At 34.2% G+C, this 17,553-nt stretch overlaps 1 protein-coding gene across 1 annotated transcript; it reads right to left on the reverse strand.

Moving 5' to 3' along the window:
* Positions 1-5,103: 5,103 nt before the first annotated feature.
* Positions 5,104-9,125, reverse strand: RB195_025839 (uncharacterized protein; the record flags this gene model as incomplete). Its single annotated transcript, XM_064214149.1, has 8 exons — positions 5,104-5,240; positions 5,919-6,071; positions 6,131-6,190; positions 6,293-6,438; positions 6,560-6,663; positions 8,069-8,239; positions 8,361-8,426; positions 9,030-9,125. The coding sequence occupies 8 exons, from the start codon at positions 9,123-9,125 to the stop codon at positions 5,104-5,106; spliced, it is 933 nt and encodes a 310-aa protein (XP_064070030.1).
* Between the last annotated feature and the right edge of the window lie 8,428 nt (positions 9,126-17,553).

Here is a 17,553-nt window from a genome sequence, read left to right on the forward strand (position 1 = left end):
CGTGAACAAATGCGTGCACATAGGAACTTCACCGAATGTCCACATTCTTTACAACGTAATATCTTCGCTCTCCTCCAAAACACAAGCCGGTCCTGCTTTTATTTTAAAGTCATCACGAATCTGCTTCACAACAACAATCCCAACCATATATCCTGTTTTAAAGTGAAATGTCAAGATATTGTAAACATCTGGATGCAAGATCCAAATGCTCAAGAACGTTTAAATACTGACAGAGTGCTTGGAAGACAATCGTTTGTTTGGTTACGATAAAAACAATAAAAATGAAAAAGTGTTCATGTTAATTCGACAGTGCGTCACGAGCGAAAATCATGAATTTCTGGAAAAATGGAGGTTCAGACACGAATTACGGAGAATAATCATATCATTGCTATTTGCATATAATGTATATTTAAGTAATCAACAAAATAGTAGAGTTTTTTTTTTGGGAAAAGAAAAACAATAACCTACTGATACCAAATATTCAACACCAATCAAGTTAGTATGCAAACTTTACATAGGATGGGGCCAAATTTCGTAGAAAATGAAAAAAAGGAAATGACGGAATAAATTCGATAAGCTCCCATTAAAAAAATCTCATCAAATCTAAAAACTTCATGTAAATTCGAGAATCTTCGTGAAGCTTGTAGTGAATTTCTGAAGCCACAATTTTTTCATCCTCATTTTTTCAGCGACTTTTCCAACTGGAATTTAGAAAAATTTACTGCTCCAAAATTTTTCTATTCCATTAGGCAGAAGATGAATGCACTTAACACAGGCAGTTTTTGCCCTTTTTATTTTTAAGTTACTTTTTCATTTTTCTTATCACGAAACCTGTTTAACCAAATGATTAGAAGAAGTACTAGACAGAGTATGTGGAAGGAATCGAATAAAAAATAACAAACGAATAATAAATGATAGAGAACTTGTAAACAGTACTCAACCATAAAACAGGAATTGTGAGGAGTTAGAAAAAAAATTGAGAGGTCCGAAATCCATGGTGTAGCGATGAAAGTCATGAGAGATGAAGTGTTTCCCCGCCCACATCGAAAAGTTTAGGATGACTGGTCTTCCGTCACATGCGGGAAGCGCTGACGCTAAATGCAGCTACAGTGAAATCGCTAATTCTACGACAGAAGACGAAAAAAATGCAAATCCACGTCTTCTTCGTCTTTTTTTCTTCATAACTCGTCTCAATTTAAACTTTATTCTAAAATCCTCACATCCATAGAATTATGTGGACAAGATCTACTGTCTGGATATAACAAGAGCTCTTGAAATCTACCACTAAAACACTTTTTGAAACAAACATCCTATGGAAACGAACACAATAGCAGGTCTGAGTTCCGGATAATGGCACCTCAAGGATACATGATTTTTGACGTAAATATATTTTTCGAAAACTAAAATGATAGTTGCAAATTCCTAATGTAGACACCATTGCGAGCAACTTCATATCTCTCACAGTTTTAAAATCAGGACTCTTGAGGATGTTGGAAATTTCACTAAAGTAACTTGTTTAAACCCTCGTAAATCCTTAACAAATCAGGTGTGCGTTCCGTCGACACATAACTTTAAAGAACCATAGCCGCAGTGTGAATTTTTCCGTAGTACGTTCGAGTTGTCGTTAGTTTTTAACCTATAAAGATGATAATTTTTCATGCGATTTCACAAAAAGCTTATTTTTTGGCGAGTTATCAAAAATTTCATCAAATATCAAGTGAATCTGTTTTTTTTTTTTTTGGGAGGAGAAGACCCATTGTATAATGTTGATTTTGAAGAATCCCGTACCATTCAAATTTTCATCGCATTTCTCCATTTTCCTCAGTAGAAACCCTCACAAATGAAGATTTGTGAGATTTATTTTCAAGAGGGTTATCCTTATGGAAGAGTTTCCTCTCAACATAACTAATAGCTGTTGACTGTGAACAAAATGTAAGTGGAATCAGATTAACGTTTTTCTTTGAAAAATGATTTTTAACCTTGATTTTCGATGAGACATTTTTTGTGGCAAGGTCCATTTCGAGATCACTGTTATGAATTCGTGCCCCCAATTTTCCACACAATTTTTTCAATGCTCCGATTATCCAGTGAAATACTGCGGCATATTTCGTCTTGTCCAAATCCATATTAACAAGTATTAACAAGTACAAATGTATCATTTGCTGTTCTGTAGCTTTAGGTCCCAGTTCAGGAAAAGAGAAAAAATAATGGAAGAAAGAGAAAAGTGCAAGAAAAAATTAATAATTTGCTTAGGCGAACATAATAATAGCGCAGGATATTTCAAAGCTAAAAGAAAGCATTGAGGTTCAGTCAGAAAAATGCAAAAATTACTACTTTTGACAAGATCAATGCAATTTTTGAATATTTGAAGAATATTTTGAGATGAACATCACAGAAAAGACTTATTATTACTGAAAATAAAAATGTAGTGCCGATTTAGAAACATCAACAAATAAGGCAAGCCGAGTTTAGAATAATATTTATCAAAACTAATAAGGAAATAAAAATGTTCCGGAAAAATTACGCAACAGCTTAAAAATAATAATACGAAAATAATAATAATAAAAATATTTCAACAGAATCATGAGATTCGTTGATTTTTACTTCAGTTATTTGTTGTGTCGCTCAGTTGTATATTTACATTCATTGTTTCCATATGAAAACGAAAATGACAACCACTCAGAAAGAATTGAGGAATATATACAGAGAGAATTGTAAAATCATAAATTTTCCTTTAAATGTTCAGAAATATCTTAAGTGCTGCCGCAAGACACTTCACAAAAGTGCTTTTTTCCTGTTTACAGGTTATTCCTTCCAAAAAGTGCAGTCTACTTTTGAAAAAATTTGCACTTGGACTTGGTTAGATTTCTATATTTGATTAATCTGTTGTAATTTGAAGAAAAAAGCTTCAATTTTTTTCCTTATGGGTTCTGTTTTTACAGTATTAAATCAAATATCAAATTTTTACAGTATTCAACTGCTTTTCATGAAAAAAAAATGCCCGATTAGTTATCGTTTCAATCTCAAATACTTTATTAATGTTAGTTTAAACGTCAAATTTAGATATATATTCGTCTAATGAGTTGAGTGTTCATTCGGTTACTCTTGAAACTCTTAAGATAGGGAAACAGAGAAAAATATAACGAAGAAATGAGGAGTGTTTTGTCCAGACCTCGCGTTCTTCTTGAGGTAAAGAGTGTCGATGATTCAGCACATTTATGGGAAGAAAATTTGAGGTGATGAACGAAATATAATACAAAAAAAAAGGAAAATGAATTGAATGAACACGAGTAATAACACTAGCACATTTCATGCAAAAGAAAACTAAATGGAAGCTTGCTGCAAAGAAGAAATCCATAAATTTGTCTTCCAGATAATTTTTTCTAGACTTTTATATCCAGCTATTCTCATACTACCTCTTAATATTCCATTGTTCAGAAATTAGACTCAATCCAGTCCTCATTGTCTCTTTTGACGATATTTCTCTGACGTATGTACTCTTCTAAAAAGTTCGTTTATCGTAAGAGCTAACGCAAAGGGTACCGATGAGAAAACGGTCTAAAATAGACAAATTTGTTCCGTTAAAAAGTATTTTTAGCATGCATGACTACCACATTTTCAGAAATCAATTTAGCAACCAATTTCAGAAGCTAATTATCTTATTTGTAAAGCTGATTTTAACTTAAGAATTAGCGCCAATAATTTTCCACATAATTTATATTGTTGCTCGAAATTTCGAAGATTAGAAGACAAATCACGTCATGCTGAGGAATTACTCGCAGACTTGGAAAAGATCCAAGAATATAACGAACGGTCGGAGAACAGTTCGATGAGTCGTGAAAGTGTTAAAAGGTCACATCTTTTACACATATTTTTAGTAGTCATGTGTCGCGTTGATAATCCTGGAAAGTTGCTCATTGAAATTTGTTCTTTACTTACTTACTTTACTTTACTTTAAAACGGTTTACTTCAAAACGTGGTGCAGAAATACTTTCGCTAAGGAAACTTCGTCAAATCTGATGAGGAGGCTGTTTCTCAGAATCTCTGTATTTTTAGACATAGTATTTGAGGTTCAGTTTCGTGCCTCGAGAAACGTGTCTTACCTCAGATACAGCACTCAAATTATCGATAATGGATTTATTCCAGGAATACTTTATGAGAATTTCGGCTTTACTTACTGGTGAATATTTACTGCAGTAAAGTGAACCGCTAAAATGTAGGGCTCGTCGCCGTACAAACATTGTAATGCATTGGGACAACATCACAAGGTTTTGACAGCAACAGAATTAGAAATTAGTCACCACCAGAGAAGGTCAAGGATATCGCATTCTTCTGGATGTCGCCTCCACTATAAAACTGAAATCATGAATAGAATTTCGCATGACGTAGTAACATTTTCGAAGGGAAAATCTTGGCACAACCGCATTGCTGGAAATATTTTCAGGATTCTTAAACTAATTACTCGAACATATTTCTTCCTAAACTATACGGAATATGTTTGGCTTGTAGATGGATAAACAAATCTCTAAAAATTGTTTCCGTTTTACTGAAACCATCAGAGGTCAAAATAAAATAGATTGTGTTTTTCCGAGGGCACCGGAATTCATTTTAGTGAAATTCGGAGACGTTCACTAGCCCTGAATTAGAATGTGTTCCATGAATATAGATCTACACATCGCTAAATTTTAGTACAATTGAATAAAATACCACAAAGAAGATTTTTGAAAAATCCCTCTTCTAGAATACATCATAATTTAAAAATATTCATAGAAATTTTCGAGCATTGCGTATAAAACTTTATTACGTCTTAAACATACGAGATCGAAATACACAAGTAATAATGTAAAATGACTGTTGAAACATATAATGTACATGATACAAAAAAATTGCATATAAAAATGACGAAAAAAAAGTACAAGTACGAAATGTCACATAAATGTGAACGAATGAAAGAAACCGAAGATGTACTGGCACGGGAAAACGACTAGATACACAATGAGATCGAAATATTCCAACGTGGAAAATTGTCGATAAAATGAGTGATAAGGAGAAAAAAAAATAAAATGAATGAAAATATTATAAGAATTGTCTATAAATGCTAAGCTATAAAAGTTCCTCGCCCTCTAATCGCATAAGTTCGTTGTAGTACTGGTCGACATCCTGCCATTGTGGTGGCGTATTAGGATCGATGTCAAAGGTATCACAGTGGAATTCTTCAAATTGACCAACAAATGGAACTCCTATAAGGAGAAGAGGTTAAAATTTAAATAAACTTCTACTGAAACGAAATATTTTCTGATGTCAAATAGAATTTTTGACCACGTTCTACGAAATTTCTTGAAATTATTCATTAGAAAATCCCTTCCCCCCCCCCTAAAGAAAACTCTAAAAAATTGGAATGCATATAGAAAATATTCTAATTGCTGAGCTAAAGATAATACTAAAATAATTTGATACCAGGTTATACTTCCGTATGACATTACCCGTTAGTCCCCAGTTACTCTCCTGTCACCGAATCTATCAGCTGTAAATTTCTGTCACTCACTACAAGTATGACTTTTTTTTGGCTCGATTCATAAACAAGCGTTTTGAACTTCTCTAATTCCCAAAGAATATGTAATTTGTGTAAAAATCGTCCACTAAAAAAGAAAAAATAGTGCTAAATTAATCATAATCCCAGTAGCTCTGGAAAGGAAAATACTAAGAATGGTACTAATCCTTAAGCTATTCCGTGATATTAAATTGATTTTTATTTCGGTTCGTTTTCGTTTAGATGATAAAAACCATTAGTGGATCAACGTAAACATTCTTTCTCACTATTATTTACTCTCAACGCAAAAAAAGTAAAAGCTACTTTCTGCTAGTTAATAAGTAAACAATAAATGACTGAAGTATATACTCAAATAAAATCCACGTACCCTCTAATCCATCCAGATCGTAGGTGTTAAAATCATTTTGCCAGTTGTAATCTGACGATAATCCTTGATCATCAGATGAAAATCCAACATCTGAGAATGATGACTCGGAGAAATCCATCTGTACAGACGATCCAGCAGGTGAATTGTTTTCATCTGCAAAAATTTCCAATAAGACAAAAGTGTTAATCCTGAAAGAAGGAGAAAAAACTTACAGTTTACAAGCACTTGATCGTCAATGACGGTTGAGTTAGAGTCATCAAATAGGGAGATATCTGTAATTAGCAATATTGTACTAGATTATTGCCATAAATCCAGTTGTTATCCACTCGGTCCATGGATTAAGAGGAACAAACTAGACTTTTTTTTAAACTAACCATGTGGAGCGATAGGTTTTTGCCGATTTCGAAGAGAATCCATGTATTGAAGAACAGCTGAATTCACGCGAGATGTTGGTTTAGATACGTTTTCCTCGACTTCCAAAAATCTTGATTTATTTTTCTTACTGGAGAAACAGTGCAACCTAAAACTATTACAACTTACGGAAATTTCAGGAAAGGGAAAAAAAACAGAAATTTTTTTTAACTATTTAGTAAATGTAGAAAATTCCACATTGAAACACTAATAATAGCAAATATTCTAACCCTGCTTCATTAAGCGTCCAGTAGGATCCTTTTCCTTTTTCACCGTTTTTTCTTGGTATCCTTTTAAATAGTTGATTGCAAGAGAGATTGTGACGAATAGAGTTCTGGAAATGTCCATGAATATGTACTAAATATAATACAGCTGAACACGTCGGAAAATTCTAGAAATAAATATATTTAAATTTTGAAAAAAAATATGATAAGTACTGAGGAGGAGTGGATCCTATCGGTTGGTAATGGTTCTTTATCACCCTTACGCCGTATTGAATTAGTTACTACCAATGTCCAAGAATACTGAGGATTAGTGTAAAAAGTAGGAAGAGATGCAGAAAAAAACGAGAAAGTATTGCATCATATTATAGTTCAAATGAATAGCTTGATATGTAACTATGTTTATTTTTCTGTAGGTTTTTCTCTTTCTAAGAATTCATCTAAGGATTTATTACAATTTTCGGAGAAAACGTCAACGGAAAATATTTACGGACCACAAATGTACCAGAGGACCCGGTTCATGTGCATAAAAATTCAGTGCGAAAGTGTCGAAACCTCTTTACTTTTATTCATAATATTATTATTTTTTATTCAAAACCTTACTATACTATGTCTTTCGCACAGTCCTAGGCTCTCTAAATAAACTATTCCCTGTATATTTCTCAAAAACAAACTTTCGGGTTAATCAATTTTAATATAATTTTGAATACGTTACTTTTGATGAATATGAAAAGAGCAAAAGAAATTATTGTCATTTCAGTATTCATGCAACCTTATTTTGATTCCTGAGGCTAGTTCTAAGACAGTATTCAGAAGTACTGATTATAAACTAGTGTAATGCATTTCTGGAACCTTGTCCAGATCCTAATAAAACAATCTGGAACAGTATCTTCACAGCACGACAAAATACTAGAAAAATTGTACACAATCTCTGAACCCGTAATAATATCGCAATAACGAAAATTGACTGAATCAAAGCAGTAATTGTTTATTACAAATGAAACTCCATAAATAATGACCGATAGACGGAAAGAAAGCTATATTGAAAATTTTTGTGTGATTTCTGCTGTTGATAATCCTGGTTCAATGTTGCACGAACACGAAAATGAAACTCCTTTAATTATTGGAAAAGAAAACTGACTTTTAAGAAATTTTCCAGAAATATTTTTCCTCTTTTTCACTTCAGTTTCCCACCCAAAGACTTTCTTGCAGTTTTCTTATGGTCTAAAGTAACTATCAGGGGAAACATAATAAATAAGATTTTCTTAATGACAAATTGGACACGAAAAAAGGTTATGAAAAAATACGCAGAAAATAGTTCCTATAATTCACTTCGTTCGATCAAAAAAAAGGTGAGAAATTATCTACAGAGAATGTGAGAAAACTCTGCGAGAATTGCACGAAAATGTGAACAATGTTCATCTGCAAGAAACACGCCAATTCGAGTATATGAAGACCAGTTCTCGCGTCACCGTATAAAATAGAAATTTCAGCTGAAAATTATTGCTTAGACGTTACCTTCCAAGGCCCTTTTGAACTCCTATAATATGCGTATCGTCTGGCAGCATACTCGTAAATCTCGGACAATGTAATTTTATCCACTTGGCGTTCCGCCATTGCATCCATGATCAGTTGAGCGTAGCTCAATGGCGGTTTCATATTCGTTGCATTGTAATCGATTTGTCCAGTCTGTAACGTTATTTAATTCGAATATTTCCGGAAGCAAAAACGTCATCGTTGATCAATAAGAAAAAAAGGTTAGCGAGAAATATTGAAGAAATAATTGTATCAATATATAGCAACCACTTACAGAATCGATAACATGTTGTATAGGTTGACAGGATCTCCGTTTCTTCCTAGTGAACGATATGGATTTCTAAAATAAAATGAAAATTAAGTAGTAAATAGAAAAAGTATGCTTTAATGAGTTTGTTGGATTACATTATTATCTGTTCCAAGCAAAAATACTACTATTGCACTAATCAGTAACAGAGTTAATGGTTGATCGTGTACATGAATAATGTAGTGGAATTTTAGCGGTAAAAAAACATATGAATTGACTGAAAAATGTTCCATAACTACGTGTCCGGTGTCCTTACAACCGACAAAGCAATTATAGGAGTTTAGCGAAAAATTTTATTTGAAAAAAAGATGCAATCTACGTGCTAAACGCACTTATATTTGCACTTTATGGTTACGGCTCCATCGCAATCTGTTAATCACGCTTGAGCTGCTAAGATTTCAAATAGCACCATTAGAAAACGGCTATAAAAGCCGCTTTCATTTAATTCCCAATAGAGATTGTTGGGATTTTTTTGAGAAGATTCAGGAACAGATATCAAAAATTGGAAATTTATAGTGCAATTTTTATAAAATGAAAATACTGCAAACTAGTAACCAGGATAAGTAAACCAAACAGATGTAGTCAGCCTTGTATAATTCTTTTGTGGCTGACTTTAAGAACCAAAAGCAAGGTTACCTTCTTAGGGGCAAGAAGAGTGGGAGATCCGGGAGAAGCGGCAATGTTTAGGAACCAATTCAGGTCGGGCAACCGATCCGAATACAGTCCCACCATGATTCCTGAAAAACGCGACATCTTAAGTATCTATTGTTTTAAAAAAAAATACGCATACGACAGCCACGAGAATCCGGTAAAAACCAAATGGTCAGCGACGAAATGGCTATAGCGGACATTCGAAAGTGGATTGACTGAGGCGTGCGGAAATTGGGTCGAGAGATGATTCGTTAAGGCGTGGAGGGCAGGTGCGTGTATGTATATATGCAGCCATATGAGGGCTACCTCGGGGGCTTTCTCGATGAGGAGGCTGTGAGGCTCGTTAACGTGCACCTGTCAGTGAGATCGGCCTTAGCGTCACGGCGCCTTTCCATGTCTCAGTCTCACCTGAATAGGAACGACCGCCGTCGACATCGCATCGCATATGCGATAGAAGCCCCGCGACTAGCGCTAGCACATGGTCGTTAGGTCAACAGCAGCTACGAAATTACTCATTACGAGTACGCAAGCCGTTAATGCCCTGATCGCACACCTCAAATGACTACCTCACAATCGTTGTCGATGCCGCTGCTTGCTTCTCTAGTTCCTCGTTCGCTGATTGTTCGTTGTAGGGGTACGGCAATCAACGCCACATAATCCTCTCATTCATATACGATTCATAGCAACTACGCTAAACTCTTATAGAACCTTTTAACATCATTAGTATGTTACGCAGGTGTTCAGCACTAACTTATCCAGCCTAATTGGTTTCAGAGAAGAGTCTTATTAGCTGAACGCTTCCAATTTTGGTATCCATGTCATAAGACACACAATTTAAAAAAAATCTTCATTTTAGGAGAAAATATTTCCTCACCAAAGATAGACCTAGCAGTGTGAATCGGATGGAGCTTTTTCTCAGCTAAGGGCCGGTAAATAAGTGAAATTAATGGAGTCATATAAAAAATACAAAAACTCTAATAAAGATTGACCTCCGTAGCATAAGTACAACGTTGTGATCGTTCATTATCATCCTATTTGCCACACTCTGAAGAAGTTTAGAAGGGGATTTATGTTGTAACTTATAACTCACCGCTTTTGATCTTTCAGGATTCGGTTCGTTCCTGTCATTAGATATTTATTTTATATGAAAAACTGCGTCCATGTCTATGTACCATAAACAACTCAGCTTCGTCACGCTCCTATGTTCTCCTTTAAGACAACCACGGACAGTAACATATCCGATAACGAAATTAGTAACTGGTAAAAACATGAAAAAAGAGAAAACTGGAAATAAGGCTGAACAAAAAGAAAATGGTAGCTTTATTCAATATTATCTGGCTTTCATTCATCATTTTCGTGGATAACGTGGAATTGGAAAGGATTTCATGACGTTCCACTTTTCGAAAGCTTTACTCTCTGAAGTAAAATCGAACTCATTAAGATAAAAGATGTTACCGCTATTGAGAGAGCAGCGAGTTTCACAAGTTTCCACGGCCAAATTACTTTCAAAAACATCTAGCACTTACTAGAAGCCAGCACTGTTAAATAAAAAAAATGTTCGAGTGAAACCCATCAAATTATATTTTCAATATTGTAGTGGTTGAATTCGATATAGTAATCTGTTTTGAAAAAAAAATCCTAAGCCGAGATTAAATTTCGGAAAAGTTGCGGTTATACGTAATTATTTCTGGAACAAACAAAGTGGTTAAAAGAATAAAATATAGATCAATAAAAGGCATTTAATTTTGAAAAAAAAAACAAGGTCGAGAATAAAATGTACGAAACGAAATGAAAAAGCGAAATAAATTAGCATTGATAGGAAAATTAATACAAGTACACGCCGCTAGCGGGCAGCACCTTAGCTGAGAAATTACATTTGGGAGCTTTTTTTTGCACTCTTTTTTCGTATCTAATGGCGAGGAAATAAGTTCAAGTCGAGGATTGCATAAATCATTATTAAAGTATGAATAAGACATGGACACAACTCTTGCCGTTCCATTACGCGTTTCCGTCTTAATATTGACGACCTAATAGGCAATGAAATTAATGTTTCTTAACATCGAGGATATTATTCATTGCTAAAGAATTTCGGAAAAAAAAAAGATTTTTAGAGCTATAGGAATTAGTTATAGACCAGTGAGGACGTCATGTTACCTCGCAACAACTCTTTTATGGAAGAGAAACGACAAATCACAAATAAAACACAGTCGTTGTGGTATCGTATATCTGACGCTCTGAAATTACAAAATGATAATCGATAAAGAAAAAAAGTGATCCTAAACAGAAAACCAATCGAGAAAACGATTTGGTGATAAATTTTACAGTTCTCATGTTCAGCATTCAAACAAGTGGCTAAAAGTGCAGTAATCCCCATATTTACGCCCCTATTACCATTGTACATAGAACCTAAATTATAGTTTAAAAAAAGTGATATGAAATTGTAACCTAAAAATCACCTCAACACCGAACTCAAATCCATCCATTTTTTCTATCGACATCCGCAAGGAAAAGTCACATCAAATTCCAACAAAAACATATAGGTCGCACGGGAAAAGTCACTAATTGCAATTAGTGGGCAGATAAATCGTTCCAATACGGATAATCTCCGACGAATTGCTGTTATGGACCACCTGTCATCCATAGAATAGGTTTAGGAATAGTTGATAAGAAATGGGTACCCATACATGTGCATGACTACGTAGTACTAACCATCCGACATCCGTAAATAACTTTGAAAAAATAATGAACTTAAATTAACTATCGGGAAAAGATCTTGGCAAAAATCGGGCACTTTCTCAACTGCACGCATACTATTTCAATTAGTCGTGTCTGGGAATTAAGGATATGGAAGAAATGTGCTTATCGATGTTGAGGATTCGAAAAAGTCCACGAAAAAGTATCACTACATATCCTTTGCCTTTTTATTTCAACATTTCTAATTAATTCTTTTATTATTCTTGCTACTTGCAACTCTATGCTATGATCACTTTCAAAGGATTCTTCATAAAACCTCATAGAACATATTATTCCTTTCGAGAATCAATAGTGAGGTGAAACCATGCGGATTGGTCACCGCACCTTAATTATACCTCATTAGTGGTGGTCTATAGGTGGCACGAAGCCATCAACAACGTTTTAGGATTGCCGTGCTTCAAGCGCCGACATAACTGGGGATGGATGACACCTATTTACTGCAGTAGTGAACGATTCAATCCGTGGATCCTTCAAGAAATACATTAAGCTTGGATGAAGATGCTATTGAAATGGAAGATAGATGCGGAAAAAGGGGAAAAGATCCGAAAAATGGTTTCAAAAACCATAATCCATGGATTTTCTATTTAATTTCAAGAGCTGCAATAACTTCCTACCAGAGGCTCATTGAGGCGCATGAATTTTAGATGATCAAGAAAGTTGTTATCTGGTTTCTGCTCAAGAATACGAGACGACAATTTCACTCTGGAATTTTCAGTCATCGATCATTTTTTTGCGAGATGGCAGTTAAATAGGAATTTCACTTTGAATAAAAGCCGCAAAATAAAAGTAGTATTAGAATGGAAGAAAAAATAAATGCGTTAGCCTCAACAACTACATAATGTGTGTGTGTGTGTGTGTTGCGGATTGAGCAAAGCCTTTTCGAAGGTGAATGGGCGCGCAGCCGTGCACGTTCGTGCAAGGCATTCTAAAATGAACTTTACATAGCATGAATTCACATTCCCAAAAATTCAAGGGAAAAGCTTATTGATGACCGTAGATGCATCGTAATATGCATAAAAGAGTTGGTGAAGCAGAACATCTTCAGAATTTGATATTGAAGTCCTCCTTCATCATTGCAACTCATTACTATTTCTCGTGAAAACTCGTGAGTTGCTAAACTCTCATGCGTTGAGTATCTTCAAATACGATTTTTTTTCTCAGGAAAAAAAATTCATAAGTAGATGTCTGAAAATACAAATATGACTGGGAATTGATGTGTCTCTATCGCATCCAGATTTCAATTTATATTGGGAATTAATACAAATAATTTTTTTATTTTTTTTCAGATAAAAGCAAATCAGTGATTGTAATGTATGCACTGGAATGTTAAGCAAGGTCAACACTCGAGAGGTGAGAATTTATTATAGATGAGAAGGATGTCGGGAGTGTTCGATATAACCCAAAAGAGCAACGATCGAAGAAAGCATGAATTTAATTTTTAAAAAGAAATTTTTGGGGGAAAATATAGCATTTAACAATGATTACATGTTTATTTCAAACTCCATTACTTTTACTGCTTTAAAAGTGTTTTCAAAGACGCTTAAGAAAATGGAAAACCACAGAGAAGATTTTAAAATTTTTGCACCTGAAAAGTAAAAACCGTTTTTATTTTGTTAAGTGAGGGACAGTGACTGAGGCAGTAAGCGAGGTGTTTACGCGGACCGGTGGTCATTCGACTCGGTCGAAGGCTCTCCGCTTCCGGACTCCATCGAAGGACACGTAATTGCAGCCACCCACTTTCGTGAAGGAAATCCCACCTCAACCGATACAATTTACATTGTTGCAGATGGAATTCGAATAAAAATTTGATATTTTCACTCTTTTGGTAGTTGGATATTAGATACAAACCCGTTTTTCTTATTACGAGAACACCTATTTAAACTACAAATATTTTACATTTTATATACATAGCAGGTCTTGATAGTGGTTCAGTGGTAGAAGGCTCGCCTGCCACGCGGATGGCTCTGGTTCGGTTCTCGCAGATGGAACATTTTTCATCTTTTATAAGTGTTTTCGTGACACACAAACAAACTCACATACACGGACTAAGCGTGTTATTATATAGCATCATGCCCCATGCTCTTAAGGATTTAATAGATTATCAGGAACACCTTTTTTAAATGATTCATGGATCTTGAAGGAACCTCGTAAGGATTAGAACAAACGAATCTGATTGGAAATCACTCGATATTATTGTCCTCTTGTAAATAAAGAGATCTAGACATCTATCTTTTTTATGTTTTCAGGGAAAAAAGTTATAGTCTGTACGCTACTCAAAAGATCAAATTTGGAACAAAGTTTCTGGAACAAGATTAGCAACATTTCAGAAATTTGCTTCAAAATAAGGATTACGGTTTACTTCCGGCCAATAAACTGATAGATTAGGAAGAATATCTTCGCAAATTTATTTTTTTTTCAGGTAGTTACTTAGTTATACGTTACATTTTTTTGTCGGCAGAATGAATGAAGGCTTCGTCGTACTGCGGCATAAAAAGTATGTAGACTCCAAAAAGTACATTGAATTATTTTTAAAGTCAAGAAATGAAATACAAATAATATTGAATACAATAGAATAATATGAAATATAAAAATACAATTAGTCCCTTGTTGCATTCATTCCATAGACAAATTAATTAAAATACGGGAATGCGAAGAAGAGAAATAAAGAATGAAACAGTAAATGTAAAGAAGAATTCAATCCTAACGTTAATATTAGTACATAAAACGATGTAATTACTGCGATGTGACCTAGATGTGACTATGATGGGACCTTTTTTATGGCGTGGAAAATTTCGTTTCGTTTATTAATCGATCGACAGACATATGATCAATTATCAAATTTCACTGCTCTCTGTCATTTAACGATTTTTTTAAAATAAAAATATTGTACTGTTTCCGGTAGCACATAGTGAAAAGTAATTCAGCATGTAAAAAATTCAATTGCCAGAATAGATGAGAAAATTTTCCATAGAACCTCAATGATAAGTAGATCACAATTTCACTCGCAAAACGAATGTCCCATTTTCGATCTACCGCGTGATCAGTGCGCTTAAGTCGGCGATTACCACCCAAGTTGATCGAATAACTCGAAAAAAAGCGAATGACCTCTTCTTAGAAATAAAGCGCTACAGTCAATGGAACTTAAGGGAATCATATCGTTACTTTTCTCAAAAAAAAAAAAATAACGATGTGAAACCTTGCATAATTTTTATAGCACAGGTAGGTGATAGACAATTTTTGGATATATACTTCCATGGATGAAGTACTTACCTACCGACCTAATTAAATTTATGTGAAGTCAAGAAATGAAGAAATTATCTAGCAATATTTAAAGAAAACATCCCATTCGATTGATGCAAATCACGATTGATCGAGGAGGATCATCGTGTTTCCTGCGTGAGATCATGTCATTAGTGAGCTGGCACACATTGTATGGGCGTACAGTACCTTCACAAAATCATAGAAGGACTCTATGGAGCACTTTTTAATGTGGGATTTGGTCAAATTTGCGTCTCTATCGTTCTCGTGCAGCTCCGACACCGACATCCTGGACCACCTACGACCGCAATTGCACCACTTTGATAATTCGAACTAGCAATTCAGTCACGCGTAAATCGGAATCGAAACCTACATGTGCTGCATTTTGGTTTCTAGCCCGATTTTCAAATTTACACTGAAAAACAGTCATACAAATAGGAATATTTAAGCACTACCTACATCACAGGCGAAATAACTACTAATTAAAGCTGTATATTAACCAGTAATTATAATTTTACTATTATTTGCTCACATTTTACAAGCATGATCTCATGTAAGACGTAGAAGAAAAGGAAAGATGTCAAAAGAAACTTTTTGGATGTTGGAAAAAAAAGAAACTATCCTGATTTTGGACAGCAATGAACGAATCCAGGACAGCTACTGAAAATTTCATCAGCGATTGTCCTCTCTTCTGTTAATAGAGCACGTATATATTTATATTATTGCAATTTTTGAATTAGTAGACGGTATTTCTCCTACAGGAAGGTGAAATAAGAAATTTTTAAACTCGTATCTTTTTTAAACGAACGTCACCACGTCAGCTGCTACGTTTTTATTGTCGCAAGCTTATCAACTCCCCATTTATTCGCATTCGACATTCTAGACGTCGCTTACTCATTAATCCTTCTATGATTCTCAATGAAGAGTCAAATAAATCCCACAAAAAAAATACATCCAAGCACATTTTTTCTTAGGATTTACTAGAACAATAGCCGTGTTCTTGCAGCGTTCTTCCGTGTTTACATAAATAAATGATATTATTAATAAAGAGAGAAGAACTATAAGTACAGTAAATCGGAAATAAGACTAATTTCCCGCATAACTCTCTTTGACTATGTATGAAAAAATTCTTCATAAGCTATATAAACTATTCAGTATTCCAGGTAAAACCGTACTTGCAAAAACACAGCATAGACGACTCTTATAAGAAATTAATCACATAAAAAAAAGAAAAAAATACCATTAACTGTCAACTGTTTTTAATCTTTCTTTAACCGATCGATTCCAAAATATCCTTAAAATTTCAGATAAAACATGGGAAAATAATCATAGCGAGATACTATCTTCCATGCTAGATTAAACAAAAAAAAAAACGAATATCAATAAAGTGAAATGTATCAAATACGCGAACCAAAGTAACTCGTACGTAAAGAACTGTGGCAGCAATGGTTTCTTCACATGGTTGGCATGTGATATGAAGCGCGGTAATCAACCTCATTCATTCCTCTGTTATGCTCAACTGTTCGACTCGATACTCTCCTAACTTTACTCTACTATATTAGCAATCAGACTACATTATTTTCATGTTCACACACTTCTATACGTAAATTAATTCCGAACGTATTCATTCGAGAAGAATTCAATTCTTACTACTACAATTTTTCTCTTATAATTATAGCAACTCCGAAACAGTAGAAATATTTCTTTCAGAAACTTTCAAAATCCCATTGTTAACTTCTACAACGTAAATACGGACAATGGTGAACGGTTTTAAAAAAGATTCACTGTGAATGGCATTGTAAAATTTCAAGATTTATTAATAAATTATATGAAATGTTGCATTATTGAGAGACTTGAGACGTTATATTTGTATCAAAATGTAATTAAAGGAAATGCAATAAATACAATAATCCTACTACAATCTTATTACTTGCATATAACGAGAGAAACCATATGACTGAAACTTATGAGCTTCATGACAGCGTGATATAATTTTGTGGCCGGTCGTAAACAAGTATGTGAAAAACTAAGAAAAGATTCAGTGATTATTAGCATTGCTACTGACGTCATCAATCAAATTCTCTCGAAAAAAAAATATCCTCGAAACAGATACGGGGACTATGTCGGAGCGAAGAGTACGAGATGATACGTTCATCAGTTGAACATTTTTCACGCTGATTGCGTACAAAAATTGAACAAAAACAAAAAATTGAACAAAAAAAACATTGAACAAAGATTTTCTTTCTCACATAACATTCAAAGCATTAAAAAGTGAAACAAATCTCATTAATTAATTTGGCATCGAAAGAACTGGAAGTTTTCCACAAAAAAAGAGAAAAGAGAAGCTCTCTAAGTAATGGCAGTGTCTTTTTTTTTTTTGAATACAGTTATGGTGACAATATTTGTTCTCATTCGAGAACAATATTGAAATCTTTACTTCACCGCCAGTAAATTTCACTTTTTTTAGATCAAGAATTATCTTATGAAGCAAGTCATC

This window comes from Necator americanus, chromosome X (genome assembly GCF_031761385.1).
Source record: "Necator americanus strain Aroian chromosome X, whole genome shotgun sequence".
NCBI lineage: Eukaryota > Metazoa > Nematoda > Chromadorea > Rhabditida > Ancylostomatidae > Necator > Necator americanus.